The sequence below is a fragment of the Delphinus delphis genome, chromosome 2 (genome assembly GCF_949987515.2).
Source record: "Delphinus delphis chromosome 2, mDelDel1.2, whole genome shotgun sequence".
Classification (NCBI taxonomy): Eukaryota; Metazoa; Chordata; class Mammalia; order Artiodactyla; family Delphinidae; genus Delphinus; species Delphinus delphis.
This window is the reverse complement of record NC_082684.1, coordinates 99,501,632-99,524,417: the sequence shown is the minus strand read 5'-3', so window position 1 is coordinate 99,524,417 and position 22,786 is coordinate 99,501,632. Positions and strand designations below refer to the sequence as shown.

Genomic DNA, 22,786 nt, shown 5'->3' with positions numbered 1-22,786 from the left:
CTCTACAGTTCCAATAGCCCAGCCTCTGCAGTGCACAGCCGGCCCCACCCCTCCCCATCGTCCCTCCCTACAGTTCCTATCGCTCAGTCTCTCCCCTTCACTCCGCCCCCTACAGTTCCTATAGCCCGCCCCTGCAGTGCAAGCCGGCCCCACCCCTCCCCATCACCCCGCCCCTACAGTTCCTATAGCCCCACCCCATATCTCCGCCCTCCTCAGCTCCTATCTTCCCGCCCCTACACGGTACAGCTAGCACCGCCCCGCCCCGTCACCCCGTTTCCCCCAACCCGCCCCGCTATTTATATAGCGTCGGGCCCCCACCCGGACACCGCAGTGCGCCCCTTAGCTGGCGACTGTGTCCCACGGGGCGCCGGTACCTGTGTGAGGCGAGGCGGACGCTATGGCGGCCGAGGCCCTGGCGGCGGATGCCGTGGCGTCGCGCCTGGCGCGGCAGGAGGAGGACATCCGCTGGCTGTGGACGGAGGTCCACCGCCTGAGAGACGAGCAGCTGAACGCGCCCGACCGCTGCCAGGCCGAGGGGCCGTGCCTCACGCGCGAGGTGGCGCAGCTGCGGGCCGAGAACCGCGAGCTGCGCCACCGCCTGTACCGCCTGCGGCTGTGCCTCGCGGAGGAGCTGAGCCACCAGGCGCGGCGGGAGAGCGCGCTGCGGCAGGAGGCCGGGCGCGAGGCTGCGGGCACTCAGGTACCGGGCTGAGGCCTGTCCGCAGGGCGTGGCGGAGCTCGGGCGCTGAGAGCCCTGGGGCGGCAGGTGCGCTGCGGGGGCGGGGGCGGGGCGGGGCGGGGCCTGCCCTCCCGGCCCCCTGACCCGCGCTCTCACTCGGGCCGGGAGCCCGCGACAGACTGGAGACGCCGGGGCAGCTGCGTCTCCAGCGATCGCCAGGCTGACCTAACGCTGTAATGTCTCAACTCTTCCCGTAAATTGCTCGGCGCACATTTTCTTCAGTGGCAGAAATAGCATTTTCCTGTCTGAAAAAAATGCTGCAGTGTTTAAAATTCACACTTATTTTCTTGGGCAGGAAGACCAACAGCTCCATGTAGAAACATTTCCCTTTCCCCTGGTGAATGGCTGGTCTGAGCTGTTTATGACAGGTGGTTTGGGGTGTTTAGTTGTTGCCTTGTTTTGGAGGTCTATCTTGAGATTTGCGTATTTAATATTGTCATTGAATAGCGTATTTTAATGTTTTGGTTCACTTACCTTCTAACGTAATGCATTTCTAAGTTCTGAAGGCCTTCTCAGACTGTGGGTGTTCTCAGTCCTTGTACCAGCGGACTGTGGTGCTCCTGGGCAACACCTTCTTGAAACAGTGCATTTAAAGTCTCTGGGAGCAGCTATGCAACCATTAATCCAGGGACATTATTTGTTTAAAATTTAGGGGGGGAAAACTTTAAAGAGCAAAATATATTAAGTGTACTTAGCAAGAATGTGAAAGTGCACATTCAGGAAGGACTGAACCCCAGAAAACGGCTTACCTGTTGAAGGTTGTAGGTAATGGTCAGGAGAGCCCCAGCCGTGAGCCTCTAAACATGGGACGCTTGCTGCCTGCTGGCCTGTCCCTCTCCTGCTTCGGGCTTCAGATATGTTGCTCTTTGTTGTCATTGGGATGAGTTGTTTATTTCCCTTTATTTCTCAGCCTCCTCCTAGTCAGAGCCAAGGAAAGGACATTAAAAAGAAGAAGGAAAGCGGGCCTGACAGTGAGGTAAGTCATTGCTGTGGAAATAATATAAAATACTACTTATGATTTAAATATGCTTATGTAGTTAATTGCCCAGGGGTTTTAATTAAAACAGTTGCTGTAAATTACGGCTTGGGCCACAGGAGTGTGTTTAAAATTTTGTTAGCCTTAGATACAAGATGTCTTAACTTAGAGGTGAGCCAGCCCCACAGCTGTAAAAGGCTCCTTAGTCTATTTAAGTTGAGAAAGCAGAGCTCTTCTTTTGTGTTAAGGAAACCGGCTTCTTTGCTTTTTAAATATAAATCATTAAAACAACCAGAATTGATCAGGCACATCAACATTTGGTAGGAGCAGAGGGATCTTGGCTTCAGGGATCCATCGGGTTGAGGAGTTCAGACAAACGGGAGAAACAACTAGAGAACAAAGTCAGATGGTGTATCAATAAAGGCTGAGTTGTGTGGCTCTGTGCACGAGCATGTTAAACCTGTAGAGAAGGGCGATGCGAGTGGGTGTGGTAGTTGGAAGAGGAGGGCTTTGCGCAGGACCCTGAGAGCTAGGAGGGAGTTAGACCCTGGGAGGGGAGTCTCCAGGGGGTGAGAGTGAACGCAGAGTCATAGGGGCTTGTGGGGGCCGTGACCTGAGCGTGCTGAGAAGGGGTGGGGCTTATTTAGAGCTGAGCAGTTAGAAAAAACTGGACTGTGTCTGTTAACCCTCCTGTATTCTAATGGTTTTCAGGTGAAGAATCCACCAAATTTTGTGAAGGAAAGATTGAAGCTTTTTGAAATACTGAAGAAAGATCATCAGCTCTTACTTGCCATTTATGGAAAAAAGGGGAATACAAGCAATGTGATCACAGTAAGAGTGGCTGATGGGAAAACAGTGGAAGGGGAAGCTTGGAAAACAACACCTTACCAAGTGGCTGCTGAAATTAGGTAAACCGTAGTGTGGAGCAGATGATCAGTACTAAGTGTTGGGCTAGAGCTTAGTGAAAATGTGTTCTTAGGGACTGCTAAGGTATTCTTTTCTTACTCAATTGAATAAATTAAATGTAATTAGGTAATTATTTACCTCTTGGCTTCTAAAGGGGCCATTTAATACGTAATTGAATATCAGAACACAATCTCCTTCTCTTTCAAGGGTCCAATTTTTAGAGTTCTAGTAAAAATATATAGTAGAGAAAAATGTGTAATCCTTGACAGGCGACATTACATTGACCCGGTTCATTATCAAGTTATTTCCATGAGATTTTACAGGTCTTTTGTTGGGCTTGACTCCAAGCCATTGTTCCACCAGTAAATAACTGTGGGTGGGTCTTTGGACCAATGTGGGCAGATCCCTCCAAGCCTGTTTTCTTAAATCTTAAGTGGAAATAATAATACTTTTATCGTTTACCTTACGGGATTGTAAAGATTAAATAAAATACTATATATGAGAGATACTCTGAAAATGAAAGCAACTCTAGAAATGTACAAAAAGGCCTATTAATTATAGATTGAAGATGTATGCGTTAGAGCTATGATCAGCCCTGGAAGCTTTGACCTTCCTAGAAATTAGATACTTCAGTGAAGTTGTGTTGTTTTGACTAATGTTAATTCCTGGCATTAAATAAAATTCTGTGGAAGCTATAGCTCAAAACTGCCATGTAAATAAACTTATTATTTAAAAAGCAAACTATTCAACAATTAAAATCTTCAGATTTCCTTTGAAAAATATGGTTAAGATTGTATTTTTCATCCTATTATATCATACACCCTAAAGGCCCCTCCCAACCTGTTCCTGTGCTTTCCAGGAGAGAGGAATAGATGTGCTGGGAACGGGCTTTGAGGCAAAAATAAGTTTATGTTTCCTCGTGGAGAGTCATTTGCATGTTGGTGGATTGAAGTCTGAGCCGTCCTGCACTGAAGAGACTGTCCAAGCTTGGGAAACAAGGTCATTTCATTATAGGACGTGTTCTCATTGTACAGTGACTTGCATTCCCACAGGTACTAGTTTAAAACCACCCTCGAGTTTTATGACAGAGGGGTTACAGGAGTGTCTAAAAAGTAAAATTGTCCAAAACTAAAGCATGGGCAAAGCTATATCAGGCAAACCTGATAAGAAGAAAGCAGTGGTCTTAATGTTACCGTCAGACAGCAGAATTTAGGGCTGTCTAAATCATTAGACAGAATCATTGAATGGGAGACTGAGGCTTATTTTTAAAATAGAAGAACAGTGTAATTCCCAATTTGTCACGCACCTTTATGAGTTATATAACGTAGCATCAAACCAGAAATACAAGATTATGGGAACTCAAGAGTGGCAGACTTTAACATGCCTCTCTCAGTTTTTGATCAAATAGCCCAAAATTAAGATTACATGGTCTGAATAACAACACTCTAAGGTAGGCTTTGTGGCTAGTCCCTGATCTCTGTGCTGTGGCCCAGATGGTGCCTCCTCTCTTGGCACCTGTGGTTGTGCTTTCGGTTCCTCAGAATCTTAATAAAATACAGAAACACACAGTTAGCATTCTGTGAGCAAAGTGAAATCCATTGTGAACTCAGTAAGCATTAAATGACAACAAGACAAAACAAAGCTAGGAAATTAAAAAAACTTCAAAATACTCAGGTGAAAAGAAATAAAAACAAGTATTTTTGGAAATAAAAAGAGTAAAAAAGGAGTATTCTTAGAAAATACTTCTAATGAAGAGAATATATTTCAAAATCTATGTAATACATCTGAAGTGGTGATCAGGAACAGATTTATAGTGTTGAAGGCTTTTATTATTGAATAAAAAAAATGAAATGACTAAGAATTCAACTCAGGCAGTTAGAAAAACAACAATTAAACTAGGAGGAAACTAAAAAAGTGAATTAGAGAAGAGTATTAACTGAAAAACTATTAAAATAAGTAAGGGTGCAGCAAGGTGTACAGTTATAAAAATAAAGTTAAAAAGAATAGTTTTATTAAATTATACTGACTGTTCCCTTGGTTTACTGAGACTTGATTGCATGGATGATTTTCCCTGCTCTGAGGGAGTGTCGGCCTTCCGAAGTGTAACATGTAAGGTACAAATCATTAAGGAAAAGATGGACAGAGTCAAAAACACTTAGGAAAAATGGCTATGTGTAAAAATGACGCATAAAAAGGAGGAAAAGATAATCTTAGAAATGCAAATTAAAGTAATTGTGTATTATCTATTGGTCTGTCAAAGATTTATGAATAATGGTTAATATTGATATGATTTTAGGGAAATGGCACTGCTGGAGGGTGGATGCAGAGGCGCAGTCTCTTTCTTAAATGTGCAAACCCCAACCCTTGGATCCAGTCATTCTATACATAGCCATTTATCCCAAGGAAATACCCCAGCAGAAAAAATGAGCAAAGGACAGTTCATAGTAGTTCATTGAAGAGTAGTTCTTGGAATGTGGTCCCCAAACCAGCAGCATTAGCATCACCTGGGAACTTGATGGAAGAGCAGATTCTTGGGCCCCATCCCACATTTGCTGAATCAGTTAGTCATCTGTGTTTCCAGGAGCCCCCCAGGGGCTTCTGACTAAACTGCTGCAGGAAAGAGTCCCTAGAGATCATGGCTTAAATAAGGCAGATGCCACATTCTCCCCTGACAGACTCGTGGTGGCCAGACTGGTGGGCGTCTCTGGTCTAGGCAGTCCTTCATGGGCCCAAGATCCCTGCATCTTGTCGCTCTGCCGTCCCCTTAGGTAGGGTTTGTCCACATCTAGGGGTGGAGGCTGGGTCACACCCATGGACCTGCTTGCAGGCAGGGGAAGAGCGGCTGGAGAGCAAGGGTGCTTTGAGGCCAAGACCCTGGAGCAGCATGTTTTAATTCCCACCTACAGCCTGTTAGCTCACGCTTAGTCACACAGCCACACCGCCTGTAAGAGAATGGAAACGTAGCTCCTGCTGGCTGGCCACGTGTCCAGCCCAGGCACTCTCACCACAGGAGAGAGGAAGGATGGTCTTGGGGACAGCGTCCGCCACGGCGTGCTGCTGGGACCTCCAGACACCTGTGAGCATCCGCCGTGCATCATCCCCCACACTCCCTCACTCTCCCGGTGAGACGACTCCAGCCCCTGGCAGTAGAAAGCCCAGGATTTTCAGGTGAAGCACACAACACCCCCATCGGCTGGCTGCTCGTGCTCTAGCAGCAAGTAAACTGATAGACGAGGCTGCCCATGCCACGTGTATATGGTGGTGGGATAAACACAATCACGATTAAAGTGTCATTTGGAAAAAAGAGGAGTGATGCGGCAGACAGTGGTATTCAGGAGCCCCCAGATCTTGTCTGCAGCCTGGCCGTGGGTGGGGCTCGGGTCAAACCATCTGGCCACCCTTTGTCCTCTGGGAGCAGCTCTCTTGTCCACCGCCCTCTGTCGGCCCTGATTTTGCAATTTGGAGGGCTTGTCGTTGTCCCTGGCCTTCACTTGCCGCATCTGAAGTGCGGGCAGTTGTTCATGGTGGAGGCCGCGGGGTTTGCTGGTGCGGCTCCTGCTGGTGCACATGTGGGGCTCAGGGCTCCTGAGGATCAGTGACAGGTACTTGTAAGCGGGGCTTGTAGTTTGTTTGGCAAAACAATTCCCTCAAGCAATTAACTAGAAGCTTCTAGTCAGTTTCCCGTGAAAGTAACCATACTGAAGATTTCTCCTAGACAGAGACTTCTCACCCTTTTACTCCCTGGCCTTTGTCCTTTGCTTGTTCCTCCCTCCCTCAGTTAAATGGGCCAAGATCAGACAAAACTGTAGGTTGCGGGCTCTGATCCTTGTAGCTGGACCAGCCTGTGTTGTCTGTCTCTGTGCGGCCTTTGAGAAGGGCTGTTCCTCCTGCTCTTTGGGACAGAAGATTGTTTTTGCATCTTGCACAGCCTCACACTTCTGAACTCCCATTCAGTTCGGCTTACAGGCCGCGTGCGGAGAGAGCCTCCCTCGCAAGGGGACAAATACCGTCTGAGCTTACCTTGGCCTGGCAGTATTTTGTTAAAAGCCACGAGAGTTACCCAGTGTATCCCAGCGTTTGCCTTTGTATAACCGTTTACTCATGTGCTACAGGCATCGTAAGCACATTATTTGCCTGCAAGTCTTAGGAGACACTTTGTTATGCTGTAACAGGGTTATTGGCTTTCCACGTCTGAGTACCTCTTTCTGTGTAACCCACCGCCCATCCGCTAAGCCAATGTCAGATGATTTGTTTTTGTTACTCACTTGCAGGCCCTTATTTCTGCGTTAGTTAAGGCACAGGCTAAGCTGCTGCAACAGGCCACAGAAAACTTAGTGCCTTAAATACGACTAGAGCCTCTCTGACAGCAGTCTGGGGGTGCAGGGTCCAGGTTGGCAGGCAGCGCTTCTCCATATGTTTATTTGGGGACCTAAATTCCTTCCATCTGGCTGTTGGGTGGTCTGGTACAGTGTTCCTTTGTCCGTATGGCCCAAAAGTCGTAGCATGTGTGCTCCATCTACAGAGGGCCGGATGGACAGGTGCCCTGTGTGGTGTTAAGGCTGAGATATGGCAGTGCTGGACACCGCTTCTGCCTCCACCTAAGCCACGTGGCTGCCTCCTGCTGCAAGGATGGCCAGGCACTGATTGTAGAGGACAGAGAGAATGGGCTTGAGGAGCCCTTAGCAGCCTGGCATGGCCAGCGAAGGTGAAGATAAAATTCTACTCCACTGATAACAATACTGAATGTGTATTAAGTTCTTATTATGAGTACACCTTATTTAATCCTTAGGATAAATATATGAGGAAGGTCCTGTAATTCCCATCTTGCTGACGAGGAAACCGAGGCTTAGAAAAGCTGAGTAAATTGTCCAGTGTTTAACCCCAGGTTGGCCTGACCCTAGAGTGTGTGCTGTTAACCACAGTGCTGTGCCCCTGCTCAAGTTACTCACAGAAATGCAAATGAAAACGTTACATTGTCAAGATGACACAATTTTGTACTCCTGAAGGTGAGAGCACAGAGAAAGGTATTTTGGGACCCTCTTCTGATAGGAAAATTTGGTAATATAGTCCAATTAAAGTCATTAAAAGTGCTTATCCCTTGACTCAGTAGTTTTACTTCTAGAATTTTTCCTGAGAAAATAATCAGGAACTGAGATGTATGTTCAAGAATGTCCATTGCAGCTTTATTTGTCATTGTCAAAATAAAACAAGAAAAACCAAAACCCACAAAGAAATAACCCAAATCCCAGCAATAGTGGGTTCATTAAGCAAATCTTAGTTCTACTGCAGCTGTCAAATAGCATGTTTTACAAGTCTGTTTGCTGTTGGGGAAAATGTCATGGTTTATTGTTAAGTTTAAAAAGTAGGTTATCATATAACATAAAGAGTAATACTATTAAAATTTTTACATTGGTGTATGTATTTATCCAAAAAAGTGGAAAGACGGACAGCAAATGTTAACAGTAATTTCTGAGTGACTGGATTGAGGGTGAATCTTTTTTTTGGCTGCACACGTGGGATCTTAGTTCCCCAACCACGGATCGAACCTGTACCCCCCTGCGTTGGAAGCATGAAGTCATAACCACTAGACCGTCAGGGAAGTCCAGAGGGTGATTTTTTTTCTTTGTGCTTTTCTGTGCTTTCTAGGTCTCTTCTCTTAACATGTTATTTTTGTCAGTAATTTTCAAGCAATAAATGTTAATGAAAAGACACACACACACACACACACACACAAAGGAAAAGGATCAACACCTCAGTAGAAAATAGGCAAAGGACACGGACAGTTCATAAAAGTAAACTGGCCAGTAAACATTTATAATCCAATAAACCAAATTAAAACAACCATTTCCAACATCACATTGGCAAAGTTTGAAAAAATCGGGGTGCGTGGAAGTGGTACATTCAAACAATATTTATCAGCAGTCCTTCAGAGGTACATGCTCTTTGACCTGACAGTTTTACTTCCAAAGGCCTATTCCCAGAAAAGTCACCAAGGAACAAAGCCGCCTGTGCACGGATGTCTGTGCAGTGTACGCTCTGATAGCACACAACGACCTGGTGTGCAGGAGGAGGCTTCCTTAATCAGTGTGGTCCTTCCAGAATGTTCTGGGAGTCTGTCTGATGGCATGGTTGTGAAGAAAATTATGTAGGCAACTATGTTTTTTTATGATGGGGGTGTGTGCCTGTGTGTGTGGGGGGGATGAGTGTGTGAAGGAGGGGCGGGTATAGATAAAGACTGGAAAAACATGTGCCAGAATGTTATATGAGTGGTGATATCTGGATGGTGAGATTTATGTGATTTTTATTTTATTCTGTGCATTCTCTGTTTTCTGAGTTTTTACAGTGAACGTATCTTATTACTTTTGTACTTAAAATAAGTGTTACAGAATTTTAAAAAAATCTATCCTATTAGTTTACATTTGTACTTTCCACTAAAGAAAGAAACCCTGGAAATCATTTCCATCTTTTGTTTTAGCCTGTGATGCGTTAACGCCCACGTGACTGTTCTCTCACCAGTCAGGAGCTGGCAGAAAGCACAGTGATAGCCAAAGTGAATGGGGAGCTGTGGGACCTGGACCGTCCGCTGGAAGGGGACACCACCCTAGAGCTGCTCATGTTTGAGGACAAGGAAGCCCAAACTGTAAGTGTTTAAAGACCAACCCACTGTACTTCGGCTATTTATGTTGTCAGTTACATTATGTAATTATGACGCCACATACCGAAGTCAAGAATGATGGGTTTTGTGGCCTTCTAAGGTTTAAAATGCATTTGTTGGTGTTTAATAAATATAATATTAATAACACCATATTTAAAAGTGATTCAGAAAGAGCAGGTTTTAAATGAAATACATAGCTTATATGTATTATTTAGTTTTTCTCACTTAAGATCTAACCCAAACAGCTGTCACCTAACTATATGCCAGCTGTCACCCCAGAACTTGTGAACACGTATTGATTCCCTCAGTCAGCTGACCAGTATCTAAGCTGTTGGGTGCACATGCCAGACCTTGTGGGGCGGCAGAGGCTCCTGCTACAGAGAGTTCACTGGTGGGAGGGGTAGTGAGCAAGGGAATAAACGACTAGACACTTTCGGGTGGTGTCAGCCTCCAGAGAAGCAAGTAGGAGCAGCCATGGTAGCTGGCCCGGCAGTTAGTTTTAGCCCTCTCCTGAGGGCGGAATCCTGCCGAGACCTGAGCACTTTCCCACACTAGCTGGCTCTTGGTTGACCTGCAGACACTGTTCTCTAACAGATTCTTTAACAGTGGGCTGCTGCAGGCTTTCAGACTGTCAGGTGTTTGGTTGGGGGGCCGGGGGAGCTACCAAACTTAATGTTCCATGGAGGGGTCGACCTCTTTGGAGTTCTTTCCCCCTGTGTTTAGTGACATCATGAAAGAGAAAACTTATTTATCATATTATCTTGGGGAATGTTTCTGGAGTGTCTCATCAGCCCGCCCCTCTGCCTACCCTGATACTAACATGGCACCTGGTGTCACATTGCATGGCTTCCGAAATACTTGTGGTTGTTTATGAAAATGAGAATGTTCCGTGCCAGGCACCAGCCCCAGCCCCTTGTGTACATTATCTCCCTGAGTCTGCACTTACCTTTTCACACAGGTACCGTGTTAATAGTACACAGGCTCAGGATGCTTCAGTAACTTTTCCAAGCCCTCAATGCTTCTTTTAGTGTAATTTAGTAACAGAGAGGTTTTTTTTTGTTCTTGGATTTTATTTTCCTGTTACTATGAACATATTAAGATTTTGAGCAGAAACCCATTTATGAATATTTAATGCATATCCATGAAAAAGAAATCCTAGAAAAGCAAATCTAGAAAACTCAGATCTACAAGATGATAAAATTAATGATTTTGTAAAGCATTTTTTACTTTACAGAAAAATCCGTCTCCTTTGTATAGCAAACTCTTAAACTTCTATTTTAAAAGATGCTTCTATTTACAAGACTATTTAGTGCATGATGTAACATAGGAAAGTAAATAGTCCTCACCCTCTAGGTAAATTCATGTTGAAAGTGACAGCAAGAATGTTCATGTAAAGTTGATAAGTACGCACACCAGAAACAAGGAGCATTTTATAAAATGGTAGAGCTTTCAAGTCTAAAATATATCTAATAGATATTTCCTTTTGCAAGCATGCTGTCCAGCAGGAGAATGTATGTGGGTATTCGTTCTGCTCTAAATCTTTGCGGAAGTCCCAGGAGCAGTCAGCGATGTGCTGCTGGGACCTCATGCTCAGGAAGCATAGGTACTTATCTGAGGTGTAAACAAGGTACTTATCTGAGGTGTAAACAAAACCAGATATATGTAAGAACCCAAGCTGCTAGTTCTGTGATGCCCTATGTTTTAAATGTAAATTCAATCATTTCTTTTCTGCTTAAAACCTTTTAATACATCCCACTGCATTAGAATAAAGCTCAAATCCCTCTCCAAGGCCTGCATGGTCGCTGGCCTGTTCTTACCTGTCACCCTTCCACAAGCTGCTTTGTGGTACATCCCCCCAACCCTAACCACGCTGTGAATACAGGGCGTCCGCCGTGATTCTTAATTACAGCACCCTGTTCATCTTCTTTTTTTTTTTTTTTTTTTTTTGCGGTATGTGGGCCTCTCACTGTTGTGGCCTCTCCCGTTGCGGAGCACAGGCTCCGGACGCGCAGGCTCAGCGGCCATGGCTCACAGGCCCAGCCGCTCCGCGGCATGTGGGATCTTCCCGGACCGGGGCACGAACCCGTGTCCCCTGCATCGGCAGGCAGACTCTCAACCACTGCGCCACCAGAGAAGCCCTCATCTTCTTTTAAATACGCTTCTTGTCTTGCGATGATGCACTTAGAGGTTTGTTGCCTGCCCTCTCCCCACTAGGCTGCAAACCGCCTGAGGCCAGTGGCTCACATTTCTTTCTCTCCTGTGTCTCCAGCACCTAACACAGTGTTTGGCTCAGGCGATTTCCAGGTGTGCACAATGCACCGAAGGAGGTACTTGGGCTGACGCTGGCAGCCAGCCTGCCATCCTGTACCATCCCAAGCAGAGGGTTCTGCCTCTAGGCCTGGTGCCCCGGGTCGGGATTGCACGGAGCCTGCTCAGCCAGCTAACTCCCTCTACTCCGGTTTATTATCTCAGACAGCTTTCTAATTGCAATTTGTTTCCTATGTAACTGAGGAAAGTGCTGCCAGAGGACTCGATTGTCTTGTTCCTTTGGCATCTATATTTATTGATATTTGGTGACTGGTTAGTTTTAATGTATCCATAGACCGTTGATTCCTTGGTAATTCAAAACCCAATCAACTTTCTGAACTTGTAGAGCTAATGACTGGCCCTTGGACTGCAGTGAATTAACAAATGTACACCCTGCCCAGGGGACCCCGGCAGCCAGCAGACAGTCCTCAGTGACCCCTCTGTCTTGAGTTATCTTTCAGACTTCCACAGCCACGTGCTACTCAGCACGTGAAGACTGCTGTGTAGACGCAGAATCTTGTTAACGTGAGTGATGTCATGAGCAGCCGCTGTGGCCTCGAATCTGATTCAGAGAGGCTGCCTGGAGGAGGAGGAAAGGGACCCATGCCCAGCACTCCCTGGCGTTCCTCTGCGCTGGGCCTGGACCGGCTCTGGGCGGCTGCTCTGCTTGGTGGTCAAGGCACAGAAGGAAGTGGTTTAGGAGCTGGGCTTCAGTGCCACACAGAGCAGCAGCTGCACGTTAGAACCAAGCAGCCGGCTGCCAGGGATTCCAGACAGGGCTCAGGAAGCATCTCTCGTCAGCAGTCGCCAGAGATTGATGCTGCCTTGTGTCCCAGTGTCTGTCCCCTTACACTGTATCCACGTGCTTGCTTGTCCTCTTGTCTGCCTGATGGCTTCCCGTGACCCGTGGTCGTGGCCGCGGCCTCTGTCCTGCCTGCAGGTGTACTGGCACTCCAGTGCCCACGTCCTCGGGGAAGCCCTGGAGCTCCACTACGGGGGCCTCCTGTGCTGCGGGCCACCTACCGACTGCGGGTTCTACTACGACATGTTCCTCAAAGACAGGTAACGCCTCTGAGTGCATGTGTTTATAGTGGTTACACATTAGTGTAGTGAATACCTATTGCAGAATGTGATTATAGATTAGGTCACCATTTATGAACAGTATTATTTTTTATGAGTTTAGATTCAAGGGTAACTTCTCAAATTGTTTTCTTTCTTTTCTTGAGAAGGATGTGATACACTATTTATGTAACCTGAGACTTGGCTAGGGCAAACTACTAATTCGGACCAGAGTTGTAGGGTTAATCCCTGGAGAGCACATAGTTCAGCTCTGTGCCGTGATGGTCAAGGGCGCTGTCCACCCCAGCCACACATGTCCCACAGCTGGTGCCAGAGGTGCTGGTTCGCAGCGGCCTCATGCTCCTCAAGTAGATCTGTGCTTGAAATCACAAGCAGCAGGCCCAGCCCTGGCCCACCTCCTTCTCCATATCCCTCGTCGCCCTTAAGGAAACCACCAGCTCTCAAATCAAAACCTGAGGGTCTTCCCAAGCCCACCCTGCTCCTTGCCACCCCTACCCCCCCCAGTCACTCCATCCAGTTCTGCCAGTCTTATCCCCTAAGTAGTTCTCCCCCACCTTCTGCCTTAACATAGACCCCCAGCATCCTTGCCTCGACGACCGTGGTACATTTTCCCGCCATCTACCACCTCCACGCTGTCAAAGTGACCCCTCCCTAACCGAGCGCCCGGCACTCTGCAGCTCCTGCTCCCAGCCTGTCCAGCGTAGTCCCCCCCGGAGTCATTCCGCAGGACGTGTTGACGCCCCTGTGTGCTCTGGGTTTGGTGCTGCTGACTCTGCACTGGACAGATCAGCCTGTCCTCGTGGGCTCAGCAGTCTGGATGGGGGAGACAGACATAGACAGACACGCAGCCGTCTGCTGTCGGAGGTGATGAGGTGGTGAGGGCTGTGAAGGGGAGGTGGGGGCCTGAGCAGGCAGCCGGTCAACTGAGAGCTCAGTGACCTTGAAGCAGGGGTGGGACGGAGGGAGAGAGGGAGCGAGCTCTGAGGCTGGTGGGGGAAGAACGTCCCAGGCCTCTGTGGGACAGCCCTGGGTCGGGGTGTGTGTGGCTTGTTTGAGGAATGCAGGTGGCCCACAGGGCTGGAGGGGTGTGAGCACAGACAGGGGTTCCTGAGAGGAGCCAGGACTGCCCAGCGGAGGCCGGCTGACCTGTAGTTCACACTCTCAGAGCTTCCTCCCAGCCTGGATCTCCTGGTCTAGGGCAGGGGCATGGCGCACGCTCCACACTACGCTTTTGAACAAAAACGTAAACATGTGAAGAATGAGGAAGACTGCCCAGATGATCAGGCCCCGGAGGAGCTTGTGGTCCAGCTGGGGAGTGTCCAACGGGGCTGTTCAGAGAACCGAGGGCAGTTCATCAGCTGACGCCTCTTTCTCCCTCTTTGAGAAGTAGGGTTACCTGCCTTGTGAAAGGATGACTGACCCTCTGAAGTCCTGGACAGTAAAGAACCACGTTCCTCAATGTAGAAGGCTAGTCAGCTGGTGACAAAGGCCACAGGTCTAAGGTCATGTCTGATCAATCTGTGCTGATTCTCGCTGCTTTTCCCTGCAGGGCCGTGTCCAGCACAGAGCTGCCAGCGCTGGAGAGCACGTGCAAGGCCATCATCAAAGAGCAGCAGCCTTTCGAAAGGTTGGAAGTCAGCAAGGAGGCCCTGCTGGACCTGTTTAAGGTGAGTTCGTGCCGGGAACGTGAACAATATTTAACACAGACGACTGGTTTTAACAAATAATTGGCCACTGCTCACCAAATTGTTCCAAACGGGTTGGTTGAATTTTTAATGCAGACATAGGTAGGTGAAGGGCCAGGGGAATAGTTTCATATGTGTGTTTTATAAATCTGATTAATTCTGAGTGTTGTTAGTACTCCGGCTATTGAATTCAACAATATGTATAATACCATATAAAATTCTGGGTTTTCCTCTTTCGTTTGGGGTTTTCTGCTAATTTTTTTTTCACATCTTTATTGGAGTAAAAATGCTTTACAATGTTGTGTTAGTTTCTACTGTTCAACAAAGTGAATCAGCTGTATGTAAACATATATCCCCATATCCCCTCCCTCTTGAGCCTCCCTCCCACCCTCCCTATCCCACCCCTCTAGGTCATCACAAAGCACTCAGCTGATCTCCCTGTGCTATGCAGCAGCTTCCCACTAGCCAACCATTTTACATTTGGTAGTGTATATATGTCCATGTCACTCTCTTACTTTATCCCAGCTTCCGCCTGCCCCCCGCTGTGCCCTCAAGTCCATTCTCTACACCTGTGTCTTTATTCTTGCCCTGCCACTAGGTTCATCAGTACCACTTTTTAAAATTCCATATATAAGCATTAGCATACGGTATTTGTTTTTCTCTTTCTGACTTACTTCACTCTGTATGACAGATTCTAGGTCCATCCACCTCACTACAAATAACTCAATTTCGTTCTTTTTTATGGCTGAGTAATATTCCACTGTATACATGTGCCACATCTTCTTTATCCATTCATCTGTCAATGGACATTTAGGTGCTTCCATGCCCTGGCTATTGTAAATAGTGCTGCAGTGAACATTTTGGTACATGTATCTTTTTGAATTATGATTTTCTCTGGGTATATGCCCAGGAGCGGGATTGCTGGGTCATGTGGTAGTTCTATTTTTAGTTTCTTAAGGAACCTCCATACTGTTCTCCATAGTGGCTGTATCAATTTACATTCCCACCAACAGTGCAGGAGGGTTCCTGTTTTTAATTTTTACGTGTCCTCAGAATTTTATTTACTTCATGTAGTTAAAATTGGAATCTTCGAGAGCAGTGCTGTCCAATAATGAGATCCACAAATCTGAGCCACATATGTCATCTTAAATTTTCTCGTAGCCACCTTTTAAAAGTAAAAGAAAGATGGAATTAATTTTTATAACATTTTATTTAACCCAATAAATCAAAAATATTGCTTCAACATGTAACCAACATAAAAAGTAATTAGTGAGCTATTTTATTTTCTTCTTTTCACATTATGCCTCTGAAATCCAGTGTTTTGCCCTTGTGGTACACCTCATTTCAGATCAGTTGCATTTCAAATGCTCAGTAGGCTCCCGTCCTGCATGGCACAGCTCTGGGCTGACAGCTCTTTGTATCCCCACAGTCTCAACACCTAGAACATAGCAGATGCCCATTCAGGGTGTGTTGAAAAAAGTTAACATTTTTTCCCAGTTAAACATTTTGTGTGATAATATGTAAATGTATTTTTCTTTGTAGTACAATAAATTTAAATGCCGCATCCTAAAGGAGAATATTAACACGCCAGCGACCACAGTTTACAGGTAAAGTGTGTGTGAATTTTAAACACTGCTCAGTGGTACATCTGAAGGCATTAACAGTAGCAAGTCTGTCTTTGGTGGGTGGTCTGTTTATAAATTTGCATGGTTGGTATAGTACTACTGTAGGTGGGGACTCTGAAATGTTATCACCAAAGGGGAATTGTTATTTTCTCATTTGTATTTATTAGGATGGTACTAAAAACCCACATTCTGTTTTCTGGATGTTAGCTGTAGCAGCCTCTTTCTCCCTGTGGTTAAGACTGTGTTCTCAGGGCCTCACATTTTGGGGGACTGTTAGGGAAAGGAATTCTGTTTGTCCTCCCACATTCTTACTGAGGGGCGGTGGGAGCTGTCATGGGCCATCTCCTCGGGCAGTGACTCTCTGCCTCTTACCACGCTCTCCACTGCTTGGGGTCCAAGAGCATTACCCTCCAGGCGTCAGCTGGACTCACAGTGAGACAAGAAGTGGTGGGAAGCAGAGACCAGTGGGTGCCCCTACCCAAACCACTTAGTTTTGCTGGGCATTAGGCTCCCAACCCCTTTTACTGGCCACTTGTTCAGCTGCCTTGTGCGTACTGCTCGTCTCTGTTCCTGTGTGTCCTGCTCTCTGGCTGCCTGTGACCTTCACGGTCCCATCGGAGAAGACCTGGTCCCTGTATAAGTACGACCACAAATATCCTCCACGGGGAACTTCCTTTCCACACTCAAGTACTATGGTTCTCTGACTTAACTGTACTGTGAGTAAAATTATACCCCCTTTATGCACAGCTGTGCACAGTGCATTTCTTTTCTTTTTTTTTTTTTTTTTGGCGGTTCGCTGCCCTCTCACTGTTGTTGCCTCTTCCATTGCGGCTCCGGACACGCAGGCTCAGCGGCCATGGCTCACGGGCCCAGCCGCTCCGCGGCATGTGGGATCTTCCCGGACCGGGGCACGAACCCGCATCCCCTGCATCGGCAGGCGGACTCTCAACCACTGCGCCACCAGGGAAGCCCGCATTTCTTTTTTTAAAAAAATTTATTTATTTATTGTATTTATTTATTTTTGGCTGTGTTTGGTCTTCATTGCTGCACGTGGGCGTTCTCTAGTTGCAGTGAGCAGGGGCTACTCTTCGTTGCCATGCGTGAACTTCTCACTGTGGTGGCTTCTCTTGTTGCGGAGCACGGGCTCTAGGCACGTGGGCTTCAGTAGTTGTGGCACGCAAGCTCAATAGTTGTGGCTCACAGGCTCTAGAGTGCAGGCTCAGTAGTTGTGGTGCACGGGCTTAGTTGCTCCGTGGCATGTGGGATCTTCCCGGACCAGGGCTCAAACCTGTGTCCCCTGCATTGGCAGGCGGATTCTCAACCACTGCACCACCAGGGAAGTCCCCACAGTGCATTTCTTAAATGATAATATGAACACATGGCCATTTTATGCTGAAGGTGGATACCATGCTTATCTTATTTTTGCTGCTCTCCAATGACCTGATAAGATTTTGTTATTTATTACCTATAATACAAAAAAGTGTCAGTATAATCATTTTAAAGTTTAAAAATAAATGAAGAAATTGAAAAGGTATGCTAAGTTTTAAATTTCTGGCTTTTAATACTTGACATTTTGTTGTTTTTTTTTAACTTAGGTCAACATTGATGCTTATTCTATCAATTGGAATGGCTTGTATTTAATTTTTTGAAAATAAATGGCTTTTTTCTATGGAATTATTTAAAGATTAGCTTATTAAAGTCTTTCATGCTAATCAGGCATTTTTTTCCATTTCTCTGAGCATTGACTTACAACCTCCATCTTGGACAGAGAACAATACATAAAAGCCTGGTCATTCAGAGAAATGATGTTTTCATGTTTAAAGCTTCATTGTACTTTGGTGAATAATCCAGTCCCTTTATGTATTCATTGTAATTTTTAACTTTTTAACCAATGAACTTTAAAAATACTTAAAATTGGTTGGAATAGTTAAGGAACAACTTTTTTTCTTTACTAAATTTTCCTTAAATTGGTTGACGTTAAGTCACCTTCCCTCAGACCCACATTATTGGTATCTTAACTCTGCTAATGTTTCTGTACTTGGAGAAAAGTCTGCGCTTGTTAGGGTTTAGTGGTCCCTTGTTCATTATAGGTGCAGGCGAGTCCCCACCTGCAGCCCCGTGTGCTTTAATAGCAGTGTCGTCTCTGATCTAAACCTTTGCCTGAGATTTACGTTGTTAAGTCAGTATGCTGTTTTTCTAAACCAAGAGACAATTAGACATTTTGTCATGAAATCAGAGGGCCTTAAAACAAACAAAAACCCTTGAATTTATTTATTTTTTAAGTAGACTATTTTTTAGAGCCGTTTAGGTTCGCAGCAAAATTTAGAAGAAGATGCAGAGAGTTCCCATACACCCTTGCCCCCATATATGCACAACTTCCCCATGGTCAAGATTACCCACCAGAGGTGGGAAATGAGTTACAATCCATCTACACCGATGCTTATAGCGTGCTTCACTGTTGGTGTGCATTCTGTGGGTTTGGTGAAGTTTATTTTTAATGTAAAATATCAACTTAATGCATTTTTTATAACTGTCATATAATTTTGGTTTTGAAAATTAGTGTAGAGCAGGGAAATGGCTATCTGATTTTAAGACAGTGAAGGTTTTTAGGAGCCTTAGAGTGTGACAATGAAAAGTGGTGTCTCTGTCTGCACAGTTTCTTTCCAAGGATTCTGTGGCTTTTGAATGTGAGCGAAGGAGGGAAGGCTGGGATCTGAGACTAGGTGAATCGCCTCTTTCTTGCTCCTTAAATTAAAAATTCATTTAAATTAAGTTGTTCCTAAATTAAACATTGCCCCAAAACATAGAACATGGTTTCTAATGAATAGTCCCAAAAGCTATAACTGTGCCTGGGCATGTTTTAAATATTTTATTACAGGTGTGGTCCACTAGTTGACCTTTGTAAAGGCCCCCATGTAAGACACACTGGAAAAATTAAAGAGATAAAAATTTTCAAGGTAAGTATTGATTTTTTTCTTAATATAGTAAACTTAAGATGAACTAGATATTCAATAATATCTTTTATAACCTGAACACCATGCCTCTTAGAAACACTACATCCATATTTGATTTTTATGTGGGCTTCTAAAAATAATATAATTTTTTAGAATTTTGGTAATTAGAACATTATATGTAGCCTTTAATTGTTTATCATTTAACCTTACTATACATGTTACAGTGCATTTCTTTTTCATCTATATTACAATATTGTTCTGCATACTATTGTTTTCTTGAATTGCCCTAATGTGAACAAGAATGTTTATCTGCATGTAAGAATATAATGTACTGTAGGAAAAGGAGAAAATAAAGGGATAGAGTGGTATGATGCAGAAAACACACTCTGGAATCAAGAGGCATGAGACTGACATCACCGTCCTGCCCTTCCCAGGCCTTGGTTTTCTTACAGGTGGAGGAAGGGTGATGACAGTCAGCAAGGCTGGCCTTCATGTCCCCACACCTCTTCCTCCACTGCCCTCTCCTGGGTGATGCACTCGGTGCTTGGCCTTCCCTCAGTTCCACACTTTCTTTCTCACTTTTCATCCCTAGAATCCACAGCAGACTGAGTACATAATTTACTGATTAATGGTATAATTTGGGCTGGGAAGGTTTAGTTAGAAACAATTTAAGATTCCAAGTCTACAAAAACTCATCTTTAAGTAAGCTATGCTGATGTTAGGGTGAGGAATTGTGTACAGTCATCCCTTGGCATCCACGGGGCAGTGGTTCCAGGATACCCGGCTGATACCAAAGTCCACGGTAGCTCAGGCCCCTGGTATGAACCAGCTGTACATATTTCAGAGCAGTTTTATTTGTAACCAAGGGTTTGGTGTGTTTACCCAAATCTCATCTGATGTTTAGAATTCCTCAGCATATTGGGAGGGTAACCCTGAAATGGAAACGCTGCAGAGGGTCTACGGGATATCCTTTCCTGATGACCAGATGATGACAGCCTGGGAGAAGCTGCAGGAGGAGACCAAGACCCAGGATCACAGGAGGATTGGGAAGGTGCGCCGCGCTGAGCGCTGCTGAGCTGGCCTGCGACCGCGTCTCAGAACTAGGGTGTCTTTAAACTAACATTTCTTCTCCTCCTCTCCTGTCTTCTGTTTTGCTGGCGCTCGTGGTTTGCTGCTGAGTTCTTTCACGCTCCTACCCCAATGTCTTCTAACCTCTTTCCTTCTTGTATTTTGTATTAGATTTAAAAAATTGCACCTTTCACTTTTATCATGATATAAAAATAACCTTTTTAAAAAAATTGTGTATACTTGATAATATACTTTGTATTTGGGAAGCAGAGCAGAAACAAAGAAGATCTGCAAGAAGGCAGACCTGGGTTTAACTCAGTCCTGCCACGTAGGAGCTCAGTCCTGCCACGTAGGAGCTGTTACACGACAGGCCAGGCACTCGCTGTGGAGCTCCATGTCCTCGGCTCTGCTGGGTAGCGTGCAAAGTGGCATGAGGACGGACACTGGGTGTTGGTGGCCACCAGGGTGGGCTCTCAGCATGACGGCCATGCTGATGTCACGTCACTCAGAGCCCACCTCCAGCCATGTCTCCCTATGAGATCCATACTCCAAGGTGCCGAGGAGGAAATCAGCAGTAAATACTAGGTGAAATAAAAGCCAAGTTCAAAGCTAAGTAACCATAAATATGAGTTGTAATTTTACATGTGCTGTTACATGTAGTTAGATTCAAGTACAGTGTTGAGGGACTTTGGAATGTCAATATTAGAATCAGAAATAACTAAGTATATGTTTTATTCCTAGTGTATCATTTGTATACAGTAAATGTTATGCAGCGACAGTGAAAATGAAATGCAATCATTGTTTTAATCTAGGAACAAGAACTTTTCTTCTTCCATGATCTGAGTCCTGGAAGCTGTTTCTTTCTTCCCAGAGGAGCCTTCGTTTATAATACACTTATGGATTTCATACGAGTAAGTTAATTTTTAAAATATTCTATACTTATTCAACTCCATTTTACATTTTACTATTTTCTCTCATCGTAAAATGGCCAAGCATTTCCATTAATTTTATTTTAATAATACTAAGAATTTTGAACCTCAAAGAGAAATGCCACATTGTGCCTTCAACTAAAAACATTGAAACAATTTGTATTTTCCCTAAATATTTACATTTATACTTGGACTTCATTAAATGTACCTCTTGTCCATGTAAGTTTCTGGAACACGTAGGATACTAAGATAAACTTCAGACCAAGTGTGGAACTCCCCCTGAGAGAAGGAAGGAGGAAGCGTTCTGTGTGGCACAGAACACTAAACTGTGAAGTATCATTGCTTCTCAGGATGTGATCCCTGGACCACTGGTGCCCCCTGCCATTGTTTATTATGTGACTCCTAGGTGATTTGGCAGCTCCAGAGCAAAGAGTGAAAAAACAATTTTGTAAAATAGCTACTTGTACAATAGGACAAGTTCATAGAGTAGAAAGTCTTCATTAGGACTATGTAGATGTTGTGCAGAGGTGACCCAGGCAGACTACTAGGATTACTTTTCCTTTCTGTACTTTCTGTGTCTTTCCTGTAATTAATAATTACCTAAAACTTTCATTTCCTCACTTTTCTATGTGCCCATCACTAATTCATCCTCAACTTTCTATCAAAACTCTGAAACTCCTTGCAGTGTATTCTGATGATTCAGGTAATCTCTAAGTAAATTTTTTTTCTTCAAATTTGATCCTCTCCCTCCAGAATTGACTTGCTGCTAAGATTCTTGACAACTGATGTCTTAGGACTCCTTTTCGTCATCGCCCTGGCTACTCCCCTCCTGTCTTTCCTGTGCTGAGTCCCCTCTCCCCTGACCCATGTCTTCCTCTTCCTTGCTTGTCCCTCTCGTTGGGGGGACCACCTTCTGCAGTGCCTTCCTGAGAAGGTACGCGGCCTGTACTGGTTACTGTCCGACTCGCTTTCCTTCCTTTTCTTCTCGGCTGTGCGCCTGGAGGCTGACCTCTGTGGGCTGCATGCCTTCCACAGGGATTGACCACTGCTTAGCCATGGGAGGAGATCAGAGAGCAGGGAGGTAAGACCTGAAGAGTCTTTGAAGGGTGTCAGACTTCACCAGGTGGTAATGGCCATCACAGCTGCTGTTTGGGGTGTGCTGTCTTTGCTGGAAAATCAGCACAGCCCCTGGCACCTTGAACTTCCTGGGTTGGAGGTGGAATGTGTGGAAAATAAACAGGATGCCTCTATGGTGGCTTTAAAAGAATCTTTTATCTTTTATAGATGCAAGACAGACATGGCTGATGATCAGGCCCAAGGCCTGATCGTATGGGTTGTAGTACTGTACAGTCGTTTACATATGTAAGCCCAGTGGTCTCTTCTGCTGAGGTAAGGGCATTGGTGGGAAGGATGGGGGTCTCTGAGGCTTCGAAGGGGAATGGTTGGCAGACACAGATGAGGTGAAGAACTCTGAACCCCCAGATATCCGTGTCTGAGAAAATCGGCCTTTCCATGCAAAAAAGAAAAACGTCTCAGAGACTGCCTTCTCCTGGTTTCCTGGTATGCAGTCTTGCCTCTTTCCACAGCTGATCATTTTCTATTCTATGCTGGATATTGTATGTAAACATACCTGCAGAGGCTCCGGGTGACGTTTTCTCCCACTTGAGCAGTTACCCATCGCCTAGATGGAAGAAGAAGCCCTCAGTGCGGAGACTGAGCTCAGTCAAGGCTGGGCTTGCATTTGGATGGGGCACAGGCTGCCCTTGTGTCTGGGGCCTGGCCCCCGGGGCTTCCAGCTGAGCGTCTGGTGGCTCTTTATGTCTTCAGCCCCCAAAGGCTGGAGGATAATCAGCTCTGCCCTT

General features: G+C 45.5%; 1 protein-coding gene across 1 annotated transcript in view; it reads left to right on the top strand.

Annotated features, from left to right (window-relative positions):
* The first annotated feature begins 278 nt into the window (after positions 1–278).
* The window catches only part of TARS3 (threonyl-tRNA synthetase 3), a 52,774-nt gene continuing 30,266 nt past the window's right edge, over positions 279–22,786 (top strand). The window contains exons 1-10 of the mRNA XM_060005296.1: positions 279–700; positions 1,650–1,715; positions 2,427–2,623; positions 9,138–9,261; positions 12,524–12,645; positions 14,213–14,330; positions 15,891–15,955; positions 18,852–18,930; positions 19,832–19,978; positions 20,808–20,906. Coding sequence (XP_059861279.1) covers positions 398–700; positions 1,650–1,715; positions 2,427–2,623; positions 9,138–9,261; positions 12,524–12,645; positions 14,213–14,330; positions 15,891–15,955; positions 18,852–18,930; positions 19,832–19,978; positions 20,808–20,906 — 1,320 coding nt within the window. The 5' untranslated portion in view covers positions 279–397. The remainder of the gene's footprint in view (positions 701–1,649; positions 1,716–2,426; positions 2,624–9,137; positions 9,262–12,523; positions 12,646–14,212; positions 14,331–15,890; positions 15,956–18,851; positions 18,931–19,831; positions 19,979–20,807; positions 20,907–22,786) is intronic.